Source organism: Centruroides vittatus, unplaced genomic scaffold, assembly GCF_030686945.1.
Source record: "Centruroides vittatus isolate TY-2023 unplaced genomic scaffold, ASM3068694v2 contig_453, whole genome shotgun sequence".
In the NCBI taxonomy this organism is placed as follows: Eukaryota; Metazoa; Arthropoda; class Arachnida; order Scorpiones; family Buthidae; genus Centruroides; species Centruroides vittatus.
In genome coordinates this window covers 1,260,476-1,282,063 of record NW_027122249.1, presented here as the reverse complement: position 1 = coordinate 1,282,063, position 21,588 = coordinate 1,260,476, and the positions used below count along the sequence as shown (strand labels likewise).

The 21,588-nt window shown below is 31.8% G+C and overlaps 1 protein-coding gene across 1 annotated transcript in view; it reads right to left on the bottom strand.

Moving 5' to 3' along the window:
• Positions 1–17,902, bottom strand: part of LOC136977330 (ATP-binding cassette sub-family C member 4-like) — a 53,745-nt gene extending 35,843 nt beyond the window's left edge. The window contains exons 1-8 of the mRNA XM_067272797.1: positions 17,769–17,902; positions 14,686–14,791; positions 14,381–14,599; positions 13,412–13,501; positions 6,661–6,824; positions 4,280–4,405; positions 2,904–3,153; positions 2,359–2,472 (exon numbers count right to left, since the gene is read on the bottom strand). Coding sequence (XP_067128898.1) covers positions 2,359–2,472; positions 2,904–3,153; positions 4,280–4,405; positions 6,661–6,824; positions 13,412–13,501; positions 14,381–14,599; positions 14,686–14,791; positions 17,769–17,902 — 1,203 coding nt within the window. The remainder of the gene's footprint in view (positions 1–2,358; positions 2,473–2,903; positions 3,154–4,279; positions 4,406–6,660; positions 6,825–13,411; positions 13,502–14,380; positions 14,600–14,685; positions 14,792–17,768) is intronic.
• Positions 17,903–21,588: the final 3,686 nt, after the last annotated feature.

The following is a 21,588-nucleotide window of genomic DNA, read 5'->3' as shown; positions in this document are numbered from 1 at the left end:
ACTTCGGGAAAGATAAGTGACTGCTAATACGAAAAATAAAAGATAGATGCACCTAACAATAATTATGAATACAAAACAAGAAATTCCAATACAAAATATTGCGGTCAATACGGTATGTGAATTTTTCTAGCATTAATGAAACTTGACTCATACTTTCAAAAAGAAATTGCAAAAACTCAGAAAACAGCAAAAGAGTGGTTTGGAAAATTTGTGCATGAAGTATGACAGCTAAAATACGTCTACATGGAGATTTTCATTGATGTTTTATGGAATCGACTTCTTGAGTATATCCACCCCAAGCCATTCGTTTAATTCTTTCTTTATAAAAATATTTGTCAAGCAGTTTTGTTCGATGTGCACGTTCACTATGGTCCATTAAAATGGAATTATCTCCGATCTTCCCGAATTTTTGTCACACGTGGACGACCAGAAACAGATCTTCTCACAATGATTCCTGTTGTTTGGAATTGTCAGTAAAGCATTGAGATAAAAAGTTCATAAACATTAAAAAATCTCACCATTTCATTAGTTAATTGACTAGCGACCATTCTTCCATCAGCTCTCCATATTTTTGAATCCTGTAAAGATTTTTTTTGGACATGATTATGTACTTTTTGCACCATAACAATTCGGTTTTCTGTCCTTTATTGTCTATTGTACAGCACTCTTGAATTATACCGGTATTTTTCCAATGTTCTATATTTTCATATTACATATAGTAATATTTTGCACAATTTTAAGGAGTAATTGTTAGTTCTCATACTAAATTATACCTATATACTAATTTTCATTAAGCGTTCATGCTATTTAGGCTTTTATTTAGATTTTTGTTATCTGTACTGAACTTTTGACAAGCAGTGTATATTTGTAAATAAATAAAAATTCTATAAAATTATTTTTGGAAATATCGATTTTCTACGACAATATTTATACACGTTTTAAATCAATTGTGCACACAGTGTAGGATCACGCAGTGTTATCGTTAGGCTGAAAAAGTGTCGGTAAACAAATCTGAGCGGATATCCGTGCACACTACTGCAAAGTGTACTGTACAGCATAGTTGGTAAGATTTCTGACAGCCTAAAATTTATCGAAATATGTGAAAAAGTTGATAATTTCAGTAACCTTGCACTGCGCTATTGCTATCGTACTCTAACGCTAATTCAAACAGAGAGAATTACAGCTATTGCAGTCCTACAGTAAGAAACGAAATAATATATGGTTAAATGCAAAGTTTGAAGATGAGTTTAGTTTCTATTTGATTTCTGCAAAAAAGCGAATTCACGTCAGAGTTTTAGATAAAAGAACATGAGGTCAAAAATAAATTGATTATGAATTTTAGTTAAAAAGTTTTCGGAACAGAACATCTTTATTTGTAAACATAATGTTCTATTTTTGAATTTAATGAAAAATACGTAGTTATATAATCAGCTCCATATCAAATTGATAATGAAATAATATTCAGAAACATTTGCATTTCATAAAAAGAGATATACCCGCATGCCATTTATTTATTGTTATAAAGTTGTTAGATAAATTGAATAAAGGAAAATAAATCATTAGTTGCCTCAACAGTACACAGAACTTTATTTGCTTGACATCTTGAAATTTTGCTAAAATTGTGAAATTACAGGTATTACAAGAAAAAACAACAATTATATCTTGTTTCTGAATTTTGTTTGCTTTAAACCATATGAAATATTGGTAAATTGAAAAACTGCATTTTTTTGTTTATTTTTAATATAATGATCCGGAAATGAAAATAATAGAAATGCGAAATTTTAACTCTCTATAAATTATTTCTAGTTACAATAGTTGGTACTTGCTTTCTTTGAAATTCCAGTGGAATCTGTTATTTTTGGAGATCAGGGGAGGGATAGTTAATTACTTTCTTAAAATGAACTAGCCATATTCGGTTCCACCCCTGCTGTAGTGGTCAAGAGAAAACTAATTGCTTTATAACTCTGTAAACAATAGCTCTCTTCTTGGTTTGAAAATGAGTCAAATGACAATGTTATTGTTATACTCAGAAAAATGTTTTTTTTTTTTTAAATTTCAAACATACGAAGTGTTAATCCTTGTATGTTCATATAATTTATAGCAAGTTGAAATTATTATGTTTAGTTTTTGTGTTTTCGGTAAAATTGCTTTAAACTAAACATACAATCAAGTCTTTTTCAATTCACATCTGAATTAAATTATAGATAGAGAAAAAAAACGACGATATTAAACATATAATCAGAGTTTTTGATAGGTTGTGGAACTGATTGTAATAGTTCAGAAACATGGCTACGCAAGATGTCATGCAAACATTTCTGTTTGTTAAAATAATGCAAGCAACTTAAAATTATATCTTACGTTTTTCCATGCTGCTGTAACATTATTCATATATATTCCATTTTCAGATAAATTTGCTTTTATTACTAAAATTTTTTCTGCATTGTTCTCTTTTTCTTGAAGGAGAAGAAAATCCTAAATTAAAACAGAACAATTTATTAATAAAATTTTGAACATGTGTATGATGCCAGTAGATGATCTAGGTGATTAAGTTGTCAGGCTTCTGTTCTGGATGCTCAGTATTGACTCTTAGTTGATTAAAATATTACACATATTATTTACAAGTAGTTCATTCCAGAAATGTCCAGCCCTGCCTTAACCACCTGGTCATACTCCTCATTAGGTTGGAAAACCCATATTGGTTATAACAATAAAGCTATTTTAGAAGCCACGAAGGCAAAAGAAAAAAAAAGTTTTGTGTTCGACTGTTTTCAGTATTTTAAATTCTAATTACAGCAATGTTATCTTTCAAAATTAAGATTAACTTTTTGGAATAATTTCTAAATGAATATTGTAGCAACAACATTAGAAACAGTAACCTCTATTTTTATATTACTTTTAATTACCTGAATTCTCTTCAATGAAACCAAAATTTCTGCGATCAAATTTACTGCTAGTGAAGATAGATTAATAGTGCTATAGTAGATGTAAATGGAAAAAGCCATAGTGACAAATATAATTTCAGCATTTATTTGTCCTCCATTTAAAAAAAATGCTAGGTATGTAAGAGAAGTAAATAATTTTGATATAGGAAATGCCAATATTAATGATATACCCCTTGCATATGAATACATTCGAACATTTTTCATTTCGTTCCTGCAAATATAAACATGTAATTAGTATGAATTGTAAAAATTTAAACTAATTATACAAAGGAAACAAAAAACCACATGTTTAGTACAAGTACAGTGGAACCTCGCTTAACGAGCAAAATTCATTCCAGAATCTTACTCGTTATGCAAAACACTTTCTTCATATAAATTAATGTAAAATACAATAATGCCTTCCACTTCGAAAAAAATACTCAAATATTTTATGTGTAACGTTTATTCAAAGACAATTATATAATATACATTATTAAGGAGCGTGAATCATCTTTTCTTCTAGCTCGGAATGAGCCAACCTGAAATTGCAGAAAACAAAAAAAAAAAAAAAATCACAGATAATATGTTTGATAAACATGCCAAATGATATGCCAAATTTTTGGGCTAAGTAAATTTAATAATTATAAATAATTACTTATTAATTTAGATATTTCTAAAGTTTAAGTTGAAATTAATCGTTAAATTTAATACGAGATGGCAGCGTAACTGTCTACCTCTAGTCAAATTAATTAATTTCTAATATTTAATTATAGCTAAAAATCCAGTATGGTAGCTGTTTTTTTTTTTTTTTTTACTGTGGATGTATCTCTCTTAAATCCGAATAAATATTACGTTCGGTAGACTATCTCAACAGCTTTCAGGTTATGATACTTCTTTTATTGTCTTTTACAAATGCATTTCGGGCTTATACACTTTCTAAGCCCTCTTCAGTGTAATACTAAAAAAATTAATAAAAAACAATTAGTAGTAATACAAATTTCCCGCGTGTAGATCATATTTACAGACTTAAAAACCTTCATACCAATAAAGGGGGGGTGATGCCGACTTTCCAATTTCACTTATACAATTATTACTAATTGTAGGCCTATATCACTTATTAATAATTGTTTTTTATTAATTTTTTTATTTTTGCTCGTTAAGCGAGGCTGTACTGTATAGTAAAACCTGTATAAATAAGCGTGAAGTTGATTAAATATTTATCCAGTTTGGTAGTCATTCGTTTTCAAAAAGATTTTTTTTCACATAAGAAAATAGTGTTCTGAAGAACTTTTCTATTTCAATAGTTTGTTATTTATGTTCCTGTGTCGAGAGGTTTTATCATATTTAATTATACTTACACTCTGATTTTTTCTATTAACGCAGCATATGGCAGTTCCCAGGTGTACATTTTAATTAATCTCATATCAGCAATCATCTCATTCAACAGATTTAATCTTTCGTCTCCCAATATAACTGCTTGTAATCTATTATTTCAAAAGTTTTTTTTTTAATATAAATATATACTTTTGTGAAAAATATATGAAAATAAATATTAAACATTTACCTAACTTTTAAAAATGATAACATAAATATCAGACTAAGTTTTTTAAGCAGTGAATATTACCATTGTTTTATGTTTTTCTATTCAAATAACTATTTTCACTATTTTGCATAAACAGATTATTTCATACATTCAAATTTTATATTAGGAAAAATTAAAACTGTAGATGAATTTAGATATTTAAGACATGATTTTACGTGTTCATCCCCCGGGTAACTATGGCTATTATAAAATAGTTGCGTGGCACTTTGCCAAGCGATTAGACTGAACTTGTTCATTGCCAGAACAGTTGAAAGAAATCGTTTAATATGAATAAAGAATATAAAACCATATTATATTATATAAATATATTTATTTTATTTTGTGTTAATTATTTGTGAGTCTCAGTAGTTATGTCCAGGCATTTTCCTGAAAATTTAGTGAATCAATTTAGTCGGTTAATTTCTGTGATATGCAAGCATTTTTTCGCTTAAAATGTACATTTCTTGCGAAATGGTAAGTATACATGTTGCATTTTCTGTGAATAAAGTAGTTAGGAAGATATTGACTTTTTCCAAATTTTTAGTAAATTTTATGAATAATTGACTACTGAAAAGAGATGCTTTGCGTCTCCCAGATGCTATACAAGCAACTGATAGTAAAACTAAACAAAACTTCAGAGAATCTTTATTAAAATTTATTGCAGAAAATGATAATTTGAACTGATTCATTCCTACTGTCATATTTATTTTTTAATAATATGCTTCGTATATATATATATTTTTTTCACAAATTACATCTGCTTTCAAAATAAAAAGCACGTTTTTAAATGCAGTGTTTTTCTGTTGACCTTGTGTGTACTAATAACAGCTTTTTTTGTTTTATTTCTTACATCCGGTGGAAACTAACAGCGTTTTTCATCATAACGTTAATATCACGGGTCTGACCACGCTCAGCACGTATGGGTATCTTTGGGCATACTACTTGTAAAAGTTTCAATCCCTAGCAAATTGTTAGGTTGATGTTTTATCTTCCTAATTCATCTTACCGACTTTAATATCTCCTAATATGAGATTCTGGGGCAATTAAATTAGATTAATTGTGACATGGAAAAAACCTAGCATTTCCGTTGCCCTCTGGTCAAACAAACAAGAGACGATCGAATATCTCAGCAAAATTAACAATTTTTTCCTTCGTTTTGAGAAAGGTTCTAAAACAAATCCCAACACCTGATTGTTGACGTCTAAGAACTGCGAATTTGTTTAAATTACATGGAAAGAAGAGTCGCCGCACCTGGCGAGAGTATAAACAAACCGCCCAATTCGTCAAATGCTTACGGCTCTCACCGGCCTTACCGATGACACATCTCGAACTTAAGATTACAACAACGTGAGTCACGTGAGTGAAGTCCTACGCTCAGTGATGATAAAAAGAGCGCGCAGCCGATCTTCGGAGTGGACATTAGAAGCCATAGACTAAGGCTCGTTTGCCATTCTCCATGCCGATTTATTTCCATAGAAGACTCCCTACTAGATGCCGAATTTTCCTCAACTAGACCCAAAGAAACCAATTTATCAAAGGTATTTTACGAAGGTAGATTTATGGAAATTCCCCCCTCTCTTTCTCGGTCACAGCGTATAAGTATTTAGAGATAAGTGATAGTCCGTATCTTAGATGTATTATAGGACGAACATGATGATTGTGCTTGTATATAGACTTAGTGCTGTAGTTCTAGTGTGACCATTGCTTTATTTTGATTCATTAAACTTTTAATATGACTTACCCTATCTGTTAACCTGCCATTATTCGGAACCCGGACGCCTGTTAACTTACCTGCGACTCCACTGCTTGCTCGAACTTCCCACTCGAATTACGGAGCACTATCTTATTTGCACATATACCAAGAAGAGTAGAATGTAATACTCGCGAGTTAGGACACGAACTTCAATTATCTTAACTGGTGTCAGGAAAAACATTTAATCGCCATCCATTGACAGCCTAACTGTCCCGAGGTCGAAAGAAAATATTAATCGATCCCCAGACTATCTCACACCTAATAAACTATTGCTCTTAATTAAGTATATGTCTTTTTATTCATCTTAAATATCTGAATTCCATCTCTGTTAGCGATCATTAAATAATGGAAGACTATTTCATCTGTAAATATAACGAAATTATATAATATAAAATGTTAATCACCTATATTTGGAGTATAGTTTACTCAAAGCAAACTGTATAGGAATGAAGAGAAATACGGCCAAAAATCCTACAAAAATTGTCCATCCATAATATTTCCATAACATACTTATCGTAATAATAATGAGAAAAGGATTTGTAAGTAAATATGAAATCCAGCAAATTTTCTGTAATAAATGAAATTGTTGAACATACATATAACAACTATAACTTTGATTATAATTAATATAAATTTTAGTATAATGTGTAATTACTTTGGAAATCAGAAAAAAAATATTTTATAGACATATTAGGTTTATATTTTTACAGTAGAAAGTCTTTAATCTGGCCTCAAGTGAAACAGAGTGTTACCCAATAATTTCACAAGACTTTTTATCTGCTATTTAGTATTTTCGAGAATTTCAATAAGTTATATGTGTGAAAATTCGAACCCGCCGAATTAAACCGTTAATAATAAAATATTTAATTGCTTGGTTCCCACGGAGAAAACATAAATCATGAGGAACAACATTCGAATAATGCTGGTTGGTGAAACGGAGAAACGTGACCGAGACGATAAAAGGGCGACGAGAGCGGGAAAAGGGGTCGGTTACGTAGTGTCAATTAGACAGAATGTGTGTGTCCGAAGTCCCGACGCAACCCGACAGCGAATAAAGAAATACTTGACCTAGAGGAAAGACCGACCCGAATCACGAGGTATGACCCAAATTCATGTAAACTCTCCCTCCGCGTATCCGAACTTAGGCGACAGTAGCTCACCCCTATTGTAACTTCCGCTTTAGTCTCAATAAACTGTTGTTGTTTTTAATTCGTTGTTAATGTCCGTTATTCGAATATCGCCGCCGCTCTACCGTCGAACCCATCCACTTCCTCCACTCGCAGAATGCGTAACGCGTAACCCATCCGAACCGCCATCTTGACGTGGGCAGCTGACCTGTTAGCCGAGTCTACCTCCCGGCGCACCCACAATGTGCACTGAATGTCGCACATGTTAGTGCACGTTTTGTAACTGAGCATGCTGCTGCATTGTTATAATTTGTTTATCTTCACTGATTTTCATATGAGGACATTTAGAGTATAGAAATATAACTATCCAAACTTGATAGTTATATCTAAATGGTAAACGATTGCTGGATTCTATCTTGCTATAATACTACTAATAGTATTATTAATTAAATGCTAAGTAATTTCACACTACAGACAGGCGTTAAGTGCCTTCTTCTGCTAAATTTAATAATTACTATTATTAATGTTTTAAAAATTAAATTACAAAGTTCAGGAAAAAATTAATTAGCATTTAATTAATAATCGGGGTGGTAATAAAGCTTGATATAATCCAGCAATCACTACAGAACACTGAGTAACCAATTATGATATTTCTAAATTCATAGATTCTGGCGGCAAGACCTGGACACAGGTCAGTGTAGCATAACTGGAAACCTAATTGAGCCATAAATGAAAGTTGCAGGTTTTCAAGTTTAGCTTTGGACCTATTTTTGCTTCCAGAAGCCGCTAAATTAATTAATATATTAATTGAATTATAATTATAAATCAGATAAATTCAGCAATATTAGTCGGCTTAATTGGTTATTTATCTAACCACCTAAAAGGGATTCGTGGACTAAAAAATAATTTTTGTTTATTAGTCCACAAATCCCTTTTAGGTGATTAGATAAATATAGTTATTAAATTTAGCAAGAGATGATGCCTATCACCTGCCTCTAGTGCCATATTACTGAGTTATCATTTAATCAATAATAGTAGCAGTGATATAGCTCCGTATAATCTAGCAATCGTTTGAATTTATTATACGGTATATGATCATGCTTTTAAGATTTACTGAGTATCCTGCAAAGTCATTATTAAGTATGTTCTTGCATAAAATCCACATTTACAATGATGACGTACAATTTTCAGACATATAGGCTACTATACGCAATATACAACGCACTGAAAATGCAATTCAGAAATTACATATCTGAAGTATTCCTCTGGTGTTTTTAGTAATTTTCTATATACTGTTTATTTTACGTTAAGATTTTAACTAATGAACTTGTAGGTGTTGTTTATTTTAAAAATGTACAGAAAGAATATATAAATTATTCATGCTTATATACAATGGTATCAGGAAACTCCAACATTCCAGAAATAAAAGAACTCGAAGTTCAAAGCATTTCTTTGAAAAGAAATTACCCAAAAGTCGAACTTTATTTGAAACTCAAACACAACCAAACATCCGTACTATACAGTTTGCCCTATTCTCTACACTTAACCACCTGTGGGTATGGTAGAATCGATAACGAGTGGAAAGGTGTATGATATCTGTACATGTTGCGGCAATGTGGGCAGATTGGTGTGATTTTTATTTTGGGCTACTCGTTACTCTTTGAACTACAAAAAAGTAAAATTCGTTATTTTTCTAAATCTATTATAATGAGTGTGAGACACTTATTTCAGGAGCTTGGTTCATGAATGGATTTTTAAAAGATTATTTACTTTAAATTCGAAGTTTAGACTATTTACAAAAATATACATTTTCGAGTCTATCTTTTAATCCTTTAACACCATCACAGAAGTAGCAGTTACAATAGATTTTTTTTAAAAAAATGCTGACGTTTGATCGTTTTTAACTTTGTGAATTATTGTTCTTTTTTAATGAAGTTTTTCTTCAAAAAACCATTGTAACTGTTACTTCTGTGGTGGTGTTAATGGATTAAAAGATAGACTCGAAATTGTATATTTTTGTAAATAGTCTAAACTTCAAATTTGAAGAAAAAATATCCTGAGTCATCAAGAAGATTATTTACTTTACTTTCTTCTTTTTAATCTGTTATTAGTATTAAAATTTTGTTTATTTCTGCATTAATCCATCTACATGAAAAATTTTAGCATAATTTATGATTTTTTAGAATGAAAATGAATATTTTTACAGTTTGGAAATGGATTCATTCACTTCATATTATTACTTATTATAAAGTATTTTTGGGAATCGAATGCTCTCTAGAAAGAAATTGACCCTGAGTTCCAATTTATGAATGTAAAGCATTTCTATTTAAATCATAAAAAATTCCTAAATAAAAAACCAATTTGGCTTCACTCCACAGATGAGTACTGTTGACCCCCTGATTAAGTTAGAGATATAATGCAGCATGCCTTAAGTAATAAAAAAAATATGCATTGTAATTTCACTGGACATTTCCTCGGCATTTGAAACCGCCTAGCCCGTCTTAATACTACGCGAACTTCGGACTGCCGAAGTATCAAAGAATCTGTACGATCTTGTGGTAAGCTACTTTCAGAACAGAAGGTGTCTTTAGGGTGTAATACAGTAGTATCTACTAAGGATGTATCGCTGGGTGTTCCTCCGGGTTCCGCTTCTGGCCCGACCCTGTGGAATATTTTAATGAACGCTGTTTTTAGGACCAGGCTTCCCACCGGTAGTGAACTCTTTGCCTTTGCCGATGACCTGCTTGTGACGGTGACTGACAAGAATATGTATTAGCGAGGTTGAGAACGAAGTTTTAAACGTCGAGCATGATTCCACTGACTTTCCAAACGCCATTGACAAACTTCTAGGTTTACGGGAAAGCGGCGCTGAACTTCCGACGTACACGTTTTCGCGTTTAAAACTTCGGCCTCAACTTCGCTATTCTCTTAAAATGAAAGCTAGTTCCATACTAGCAAGTCTTCAAAATTGGACTAATGAAACAAAATTAAATTTTAATGCTGACAAGTCTAAATTGCTATTTGTAACGAGAAAGCAAAAAATTAGTAAACGATCTTTGACTTTAAATGAGAAAGACTTGAATATGTAAATTCAATTAAATACCTGGAGGTTTCGTTACATGACAAACTAAGCTAGTCACTCCACATCCGTGTGCATTGGGGATAGCTGAAAAATTGCTACACATGTTAAATAGGATAGAAACCCTACGATGCGGACTTGGTTCTAAGACTTTAGATGTTATTTACGAGGGAGCTGGGCTACCATATCTGCGATATGCTGTAGGGGTCTGGGGGACGCTCTCAAGTACCAAAGGAATAGGGATACGCTATTAAAATTTTAACGGCGTATTTGTATTAAAATAATAAAGGGTTATAGGACTATTTCAAGAGAAACTGCTTTACTTTTAGCTAACAAATTACCATTGGATCTTCTGCTTAGAGAGCATTATGATTATTTTAACATTAAGAGGGAAGGTACATTGCACCTTAATAATTATTGTGTTCAGTATGCTATCCAGGCTGGCGTGGAGCAGCTTCCTCACCCTGCATATTCACATGAAGGTGCATTGATCGATTATGCTGACCACCATCCGCTTAAGATATTCACTGATGGGTCGAAGTCCGAGCGCGGCACGGGGGCAGCTGTGGCATTCCTGTCAGGCATGCAAGTTTTGCATTGTTTAGACTTTAAGTTACATCAGCATTGCTTCATTGTTCAGGCTGAAATTTTAGCTGTCTGGCATGCGTTAAATTACATAATAAAAAATAATCTGAACCATGTGCTACTCTGCATTGATTCACAGACTGCATTGGCATGTTTAAAAAGGCCTAAAATATCCACCAAGCTAAGTTTAGACTCCTGCAACTTATTCAAAAAGTGTGTCGCCTTGTACAACAATAAGGCCTCTTGGATTAAGGCACACTCTGCTTGCCCGGGGAATGCCTTGGCTGACCTCCTGACTACTAATGCTTATTTAAATAGTAATATAGACTATTCTATTCTTCCATTAGTGCGTGCTAAGCGCATGCCCTAATGGAACTGTCAGTAACAGGATTAAAATTAATTGGGAACATCACGACCATCTCACTACAACTTTATTAAATCAGCATGGTAAACTAAATAGCTATCTTTATACACACTCGTAGAGAAACCGTATTGTGGTAGATTGCTATTAGAATTGTTAAACACAAGGTCGTGTTATTAACTCAATCACATGGCTTTTAACTCCACCTTTATTTAGTTGATACGGTAACTAATTTTACACGGCATTACGAACAATAGGAAACACCACTTCACTCTGCAATGTCCAATTATACCAAACAGTTAAGAAGAAATTTGCCTAAAAGAACTTTATAATGAACTGAATGAACTTAGAAAATACACATTCATCATCTCTGATAAGAGAATGGAATACAACCAACTCTAAGATTTTGTTTTACTTTGTGTATTTTTTATACATCGTTTTATACATTGTTTTACCGTTTTAAACAGATATAAAAGAGTTTTATAATGGTTCTATAACCACCTTATTCTTCGAGTTTGTGATGTACAGACTTAAGCGTGTACAAGTGCCATATCGGGGGAAAAACTGGTACGTATAAAATATATATATGTATTTTAAATTATTTGAGCAATTTATTTGTAAAAGTAATTTTAATGCTGTATATCCTATTCTTGTTTTTAGTTGACTGATGAAAGGCAAAAGAGGCCCGAAACGTGTAAAATTAGTTACCGTATCAACTAAATAAAGATGGTGTTAAAAGCCATGTGATTGAGTTAATAACACGACCTTGGGTTTATCAATTCTAATAGTATCTTTATAGATTCAAAATCATAAATAACCAAATTATAACTGTGGTTGCCAGGTTACAGACACAATTGAACATATCTTGTATGACTGTAGCCTTTTTGATATCTGTCGAAGGAAATCGATCACCTTCCTACGCGACCGGTTGCAGGTTTGGCCGGTTCCTCTCCACGCTTTAGTAGAGGACGTTGAGGGTTTTAACTTACTAAAGGATTGCTTTATTTAGTGTGCAAGCCATTACGGTCCTTAATAAAACTCTTTCTGCTGGCTGGGGTAAACTGTCGCTGTTCCTGGCTGGGCTGTATATCGTTTCTACAGGATATATCTTGGTAAAATATGTTTACTTATAATAGTCATATATATATGCTTACGTGGATGTCGTACGCTTTGTTCTAACACTAATGTTAGAATAGGCTAAGCCGCTTCACCTATAATCCTATTTTTGTGTCATTATAAAATACACATGCACCAACTATGCATAGGCTACCCTGGCCACTTAGTGCTCTCAGAGCGGGAAGGGGCCTTTTTTGCAAAAAAAAACAAAATAAAAACATTTCTATGGAAATCATTTACATCCAACATAAATAGTACACACTCACAAAGCAACGAAACAGATAAATAAATTTCTTCATATGAACAATATACAATTATGATTACAACAATTTTATTATACAGTTCGTTTTTAACTATGTAAATCACGAAATATCATTTATTTGTTTAACTATCTTTATACTGAGTGAGAAGTGTGAATAGACAAATTGCAACCATGCAGCGGTTTGCATCCTACAAACTATATATTATCTGAAAATTTTGGACTTTTTTTATAACTTACCGAATTTTGCGAAAATTCATAAAATTTTGGTAAACCGGCATTGTCCATACTTTAAAACATCACTGGTTCTTAATACTCTGTTTACAAAACGCGAAAAAATGGGTTGAACGTTAAGTTACTGAAGTTCTACAGTATTTTTATGAATGACTGATAAACTTCATACTTATTTTCATTTTGGTTTGCTATTCTCTCCAAAAGAAATTCAAATTAGAATTGAAAGGTTAAAAAAATATCAAATTCTGGTGACTTTAAAATGTAATATATTGATTTCTAATTATATTTTGTATAAAAGGTATAAATATTTTTTCACCTAACTGTATTTACGCTATGTAAAAATATTAATACAGTAAATTTATTCTCATTATTCAGTAAATTATTTTTTACTTACGTTATGAAATTTACTGACATCGTTTGCAAGAAGATTTACCATTTGTCCTACGTTCGATTTTTCTAAAGCAGAAGAATTTAGCCTTAGTGCCTGTATATGAAAATAAACAATAAATAAATATTTTCGTAAAGTTTTTTTTATTATTTATTGAAAAAATATAACATATTAATGTTCTTTAAGAAAATACACCAAATTTTTAATTTTTTGTATAATGAAATTATTAACTAGAATAAGTGTGAAATAAAAAATATATATATAATACAAAATTTGTTGTATGCGTGTTTACAATTGTTAAATGTACGATGTCGATTTAGTATTAATCATCAACCTGGCAAGAACAATAGAATAATTACAGTATAGTTATATCTAACCTCTGCTTTCATCTATATAACATGGATTCATTTCAAAGTGTTTCTGAATTGAACTAAATTATCCATATAAAAGTACTTTACATGTATTAATGATAAGTTTGAAGATATACATTTCCAGAAAAAAGCATAAAATAAAAATTTAACATACTTTTCATAAAAGATACATAATTTGATTACTTCCAGACTTCCTCTTTAATTACTAAAAACTTTTAACTTTCTTTTTTTCAGGCCATATTATAAAAAACATGTTTCTAACAATACAAAAGTATATTATATATATACAAATATATTGAAAAGGAGTGTCAGTTTTAATTCTTCAAACATAATATGTTTGAAATTTTATGATAAATAATGAATAAAATAATATAAAATATTATTTTAATCATTATTTAAAAAGTGGTTTCTACTTGACACCACTGAGCTTCATTGTGTCGTCATACATCTCGTAAATCATTTTTGTGTTTTTAGCAATTTTCATTACTTTCCTACTCATATTGCATTTTATTTTCGATTTTTGTCATATATGACACCAAAGTCATATATTGTATGTATAGCTTATAGTTATAAAATATTTTTTACCTGAAGATTTGATACTTACTTTTTTATAAACAACGTTGCAAAAAGCTACCTTTAATTTCATTCCATATAAATCTGTTATAAAATAATTTGTATTAAATGTAAATACATAAATCGCAGTTAAACCAAAAAATCCTGCAATGGTCGCATAAGCGTTGTATTGATTCCACTCTAATCTGTTGTTGAAATAATGTATTGTTAATCCTAATAAATATGCTTGGCCTGCAACTACTGCTGTTTCCTATACAAATATATACAAATATCAGTCATTTTTTTTATTTAATTAAATATATGCGTAACAGTATTTCAAGGCAGATGTCACAGTACCTGGATTAGTACAAGAAAAAGTATTAATAAGTATTGCCATCCAAGAAATCGTAATACAGCTTTCAGTACGCTTGAATTTGTCTTCTGTAGTTCAATGTCCCACTCTCTGAAAAAAATTACAATCAAGATAACAATTAAAAATTATATTTCAATCAATATTCATTTACTTTTGTTACTTTATAACTTATGTTTATATTGTGTTTATAATATTATAATTTTATAAAGAATATACCATAGAAGCTTATTAATTCAGACCAGATAATTTGGAATGTTAAGTAATAATCAATCATGCTAATATTCCGCGAATGGAAATACTAGTGTGTTTGGACACGTGCTTCTCTAAATATTCCAATTCGAAAGAAAGAGTAAAATAAGCAGTGAGGATGTGCATGTTGCATCATGATACAAGGTGAATGTAAACTTAACACAGCATAGTATTATACTGTGACGTTATAAAACTAATCAAATAGCATGCAAGTGCAAGCCTGCAGAAGCATGTGCTGTAACAAATTCTACTGCAATTTCTTCAGCAGGCAGATCGCATATAACTTATTTAATGTTTTCCAATTCAAACTGTGTAGTATTTTGCATTTTTAATAATGCGGCATTACTCTCATACATGTAGGTAGCAGATTTACAAACATCCTGTGAATTTGTGTATTTTCAAAATTATAATTACCATTTCTCTTTTATGTATTTACAACGTAGATTTCATTTAGTCTATGTATGATTACGCAAAGTAAATAACAATTAGGCTTACTTTGCATTTTAATTGATATATAAAAACTTATTTCAAATAATCTTTATTTTTAGTTTGATGAGTGATTTTCTAATTACATTTTTATAATACAAATTTCAGTCAGTTAATTACTGTATTGTTTATAGTTTAAGCAGTTCAATAAGAAATAAGAATTTTCTTGCATACTGCTACACCACTTATCAATTTGAAATAAAAAATATAGTATAGTAAAGCATTGTTTAGTGTTTCCCCCTTATTCAACGTTTTACATTTACGAATATTTTATAGTTATTACTATAACCTGAGAAACCACAGAACAAAGGACCACAGAAAAAAGAGAAATAGTAAAGTTTAAATGTGTATGTTTGCAGTATAATATTGCGATAGTTACTTTTAAAATTTTGAAAGTATTTTGGTAAAAAATCTGATAAATACTTTTAATTAAACTTAGTAAATATTGATAGGAAAATTGTCACAGAGAAACAATTAACCCCTACAACATGTATGGTTTTAACTAGTCCTCTATAAAAGTTGGGTGTTCAATGTATAATCCATTCAAAATTTCTGTTATTTTTTCATACACTGATATAAATTCAAAAGAAAATTAGACGCAGTAGCACCTAGGTGTTTAGAATATCTGAGCACAAAGAGTGTTTGCATCTGTACATTGTGCATTTTAATAATTAAAAAATAGAGACTTGAAATATATACTGTACTGAACACTTCGATATTTATTTGGTTAGAATGCACACTGAGTCACATGAAATCCGACAGACAAAATTAATTTTGTGGTAAAGTGTGAAAATGTTAATAGCGCAACGAAAATTGCAATTACACTACTGGCCATTAAAATTGCTACATCATGAAGATAGGACGCAACAAACGCAAAATTTGCCTAAAAGATTAGTCTGCAACATTCTGGGAGTTCTGTACCTCAAGATTACCTGCCAATTTAATCATGTCTTCTTCTCATTATACTATATGTGTACAATAAATATGATTCTGATATTTGCTTTCCTTCCTGGTATAGCAATTTTAATCGCAAGCAGTGTACAGTGCATTTTAAAATTTTGCATTTCGCCTACTTTTTAATAGTACAAAATGTTGTGGATTAAACGAAATACATTTTTTATGTTAGAATTTTTAAATATTTTAATATTTTTATTAACAAGTTCGAATATTAGAACAATTTTTATAAAATTATCATATTCTAAATTTTTCATAACAATTGAAACCGTGAAAGCTTGTATGCGCCGATGTAAGAAAAGTCCTTTTTGTGAAGTTTTTTACATAGAAAGTATGTTGAATGTTTATTGATGAAAAGCTATTGTAGATAATTTTATTTTGTTTTAGTAAAAATAACATCAATATGTAGGAATGAACAACAACTAAAACATTATAAACTTCTGTCTTGGTAGCTGCGCTGATTATTAACATAAAAGTTTGCAAATACCTAAAGTTTTGTGAAAGTTTTTATTTTATTTCGTTTCAATCAGTGGCGTAGCGTGGGTGTCAGCCACCCGGGGCGGAGAAAAATTTCGCCACCTCTTTATTTAGGTGTAAGTAATGAAAAATTCCGTGCTCATTTCAATCGGTCCGAATCGTAGGTGCGACAAAAATATGAAATGAAATGGTTTAAATTTTTACAAGATATTATTATTTGTTGTGAAATTTTGCCGCTCCCTAAAAGTGCCGCCCGGGACGGGCCGCCCTGCCGCCCCCACTACACTACGCCACTGGTTTCAATGTGAAAATAATGTCAAGAAATACAATTTATAACATAACCGTTTCAGTTTTTTTTTTTTTTTAACTCTTTCCACCCTGTGGGCACTAAGAGGGCCTCTTTTAGTAGGCCCATTATGGGTTCGGCCAGGCCCACAATGGGGCGACCGGGTGGTGAGGGACGGGGCTCGACATATCCAAACGGACCACCCCCCGAAAAATTCCTGGGGATTATTCGACCCGTTCGGATTCGATCCCGGGTCCCCCAGAGCGGTAGGCTGCCACCTTTACCGCTCGGCCATCCGGCCTTAACCGTTTCAGTTTGTAAATAAATACAATTTATTTACTTATATAATCAAAACTGAAAATTAACAAGCACGTTCACGTCGATAAACCAAACTGTTTATTGTTTCGTTCAAACACTTTCGTAGCAATTAACTTAGCTCTGTTACGTGTGAATACCACAATAAGCGAGTTTATTTTTAAACACAGTTTTTCTGTTTATATATGAGAAGCGCACATGTGAATTAAAACAAGATACTTTTCAGTTATTTCTTCTTGCATAATTTTTTTAAAATTATTTAATTTAATCACAATTTTTATTACTAATTGATGAACTTACTTCTGAAGTAGATTTCCGAGGTACTCTGAAGTATGATATTTTGAAGATTCGTATAAATCTTCTTCCTTTAAAACTCGTTTTCTTCCTCTGTTTATTAGTGGAAAAATCCAACTGCAAGATAAATATTTATTCATTATTGTTGTTTTCGATTATTTTCTATGTACTAATTGTTTTAAAATATCCATCTTTATACTCATATTAAAACACAATAACAAATACTTATCAATACAAACAACTGCATTTCTGAAAATCACATTCATCGTTCAAAACAAACGAATTGCAATAAGAAATTAAAATAAACAATTCTGTACGTAAGTAGTAGTGGTCTGACACATACCGATCACGACTTTTAATTAAATTAATTTTATTTTATCAATAAGTTTAATATATTCCGTTTAATTATTAAATTTATTATTATAACATTATAAAATTAAGTTGTGTTAATTTGTAATAATAATTCTTTTAAATCGAGTAAATGAAAACACGACAAATCGAAATAATATTTTAACAATAAGACAAAGATTACTATATTCTTCAATTGAAAAAAATATTTTTATTTAGAATATTTATATATTTAAATTTTAAAAAATTAATTACATTTATAAGACGTTTTAATTGCAACTTAAGAATGTATGAAATATAAATTAAATAATTATTATATATAACTATTTGTTACTTATTTATTAAATACCTATACATTGTATTGAGTTTGAAAATATCCATTTTTTGTTTAATTAAGTATTGTTCGTAACATAGAATATCGCAAAGATCATGCTTGGGTGTACTATAGATTATTATCTATGGAATTTCGGGACTTTGAGTATATATTTGAACTCAGAGGACCAAGACGAGTTCAACGGTACTTTACTTTTGGGCCGGAGGCGAAAAATAAGAAAGTAATCATACTTTTTTCGGCGATCGCGCGGTGATCGGGAGTCGCGTCGCTCTCTCCGCTAAGCCTATCGCGTGTTTAACAGGCAGTCCGGCACTCGGCCATATATACCTTCAACAAAGGCAGATGTTGATCCACGAGCACACTGATCATCTACAGTTCGAGTTAAGTCCTTTTTGCAAACCCTCGCACTCGTCGACCTCGGGGGCTACGGCTCCTCACTCTCACTATCGCTTGCGGTCGGCTCGTAGTATTACCCTTTTTTTCAAGCATCGCGACTCCCGCGCTATCGCGATCGGGAGTCGCGATGCTTGAAAAAAAGGAACGCGTTCGACTGTTCGTGCTCCCGACGGACTCCCCGGGGAGGGGAGCCGCCGGCAGGCCGCCGATTGTTTAACGTCACTAGTTATTGATTCACAGTAGTTCTTGAACAAAAGAGAAAAAAAAGAAGTGGCATTCGACAGTTCGTGCCATTTCTTACCTTTCAGAGTGCTTTTTTAAATTTGTTTGCAGACTTTACCCGCGAGATAGCAGCACTAGAAACTGCGGTGCCATCTGCATGAAAGCATTAAAAAAGTATGATAACATAAAAACTATGATAACGTTCTTACTTTTCGTCTCCGGTCAAAAAGTAGGGTATCGTTGAATTCGTCTCGGTCCCCTCAGTTCAGATATATAGTCAAAGTCTCGAAATTCCATAGGTGGTAATCTATAGTATCCCCTAATTCTTTTCAAGATACTTCTGGTAATAACTATTTTTTTACTACAGTATTATCTGACCTTGGAAACAAAAGAAGTTCCATGTCTAAATAATTGTAGTTCCATTTTTTTAAATGATTGTTTTATATATGTCCACCTTTAAATAAAAATAATTCGTTATACGTTGTGAAATAATATAATGAGTTTTGTAAATTACTATGTTCGATCCAGTCAGTTATATCCAATGGTTTTACTGTGTAAATGTTTAAAATACAGTCGACTCCGCATAAGTCGACACCCCAAGGGGAAGTGGAAATGTGTCGAGTTATCCGATGTGACGACTAAAGCGAAGTTGAAAAAAACCACAAAACTACAATTAGGAAAATACAGTAGTGCGTTAAACAGTAGTATAGGCTTACGATACATTGTGTCCTCCATTTACAATTACTCTGTAGATGAAAAACTAAAAAATTCGTTTAGTGTTGTTTGTTTTGAGCACTTAACTGTCTCGACTTTCTTTTTCAATGATCACGAACGCCTTTAAAACATCATCTTCGCAATTGTCAATTGTTGGCAAGTAACGTCTAAGGATTCTTAATGCTTCTGGGATGAGAAAATGCAAAATTGGATTCTGGTGTGATGTTGATGTAGATTGTATATTTTCTTTTTGTTTATCTTTTATTATTTTATACATAAAAATACATAAAATGTTAAGGCATTTCTATTAATATGTATATATATATATTAATAATATTAATATATTAAATATATTAAGGGTGTACTATAGATTACATCCTATGGAATTTCAGGACTTTGATTATATATTTGAACTCAGGGGACCGCACCGAGTTCAACGGTACCCTATTTTTGGACCGGAGACGAAAAATAAAAAAGTTATCATACTTTTTCACTTACCATACTTTTTTAATGCTCTCATGCAGACGGCACCGTAGTTGCTAGTATTGCCATCTTGCGGTAAAGTCTGCAAACCATGACGTCGAACCACGGTCATCTTCCGGAGGGTAAACACGCGATACGAGAGCGGAGAGAGCGACGCGACTTCCGATCATCGCGCGATCGCGAACATGGCGGCCGTTCCCACTGTTTGTGCTCCCGACTGACCTCTCGTATGGGAGCCACCACACGCCGCCATGTGCTAAACTAGTGATCGATTCACGGTAGTTCTTGAAAAAAGTAAAAAAAGGGGGGAAACGTCTACTAAAGGCAATTTTAACGGCAAGCACGCGACTCCCGATCGCGATAGCGAGGCCACTTAGTGGAGAGCGACGCGACTCCCTATCATCGCGCGATCGCCGGGAAAAGTATGATAACTTTTTTATTTTTGTCTCCGGTTCAAAAATAGAGTACCGTTGAACTCGTTTCGGTCCCCTGAGTTCAAACATATAATCAAAGTCCTGAAATTCTATAGGGAGTAATCTATAGTACACCCTATATTAATTATATATTAATAAATAAATAGACCTCTCCTCCTGAAAAAAAATGTGTTCGCACCACACGTGCGGAGTGAATTTATTTTTTCAGGAGGGGATGACGACTTATCAGAGTGTGGGACAGCAAAAGTATGTCGACTTATCCAGTAGTGACGATTTAAACGGTGTCGAGTAAACCGGAGCTTTTTTAACATTAATGCCTATGTAAGTTGGCCGGGACCACAAAAACTGACTACTTAACCGATGGTGTCGAGTTATCCGGGTGACGACTTATGCGGAGTCGTCTGTATATCTTTTGAGGTTATGCTTAAACTCATAGGTGTCTTATTTTAGAAAATATTGATCGGTTTGACTTTTTTGAAAAAAATAACACATAGTATTTTTATTTTAGTTAATGATAATTTTGTTTGTAGAAAAAACTTTTCATAAATTTTACAAACTGAATTTTTAAAATATAACGAAAGTGATATCAGCGAGAATAAAGTGGTTTATTTTTCTAGCCATGTTTAGCTTATTTTGTCATTGTATATGATTAATGAAAAATTAATGAATGCATTTGATATAATGTTTAAACTATATTGACGAGTTTATAAAATATGGATCTGGGTGGATCCTGAAAGCAATTATATTTATAAATGTTCATATAGGAATATACAAAAATGAAATTAAATAATGTGGTAATATTATTATTCCATAACATTTAGTTAATATATGTGTGTTAAATATAAAATGTTTAGACCATCAATGTTTTTATATTGTATAATTGGTGATATGTATA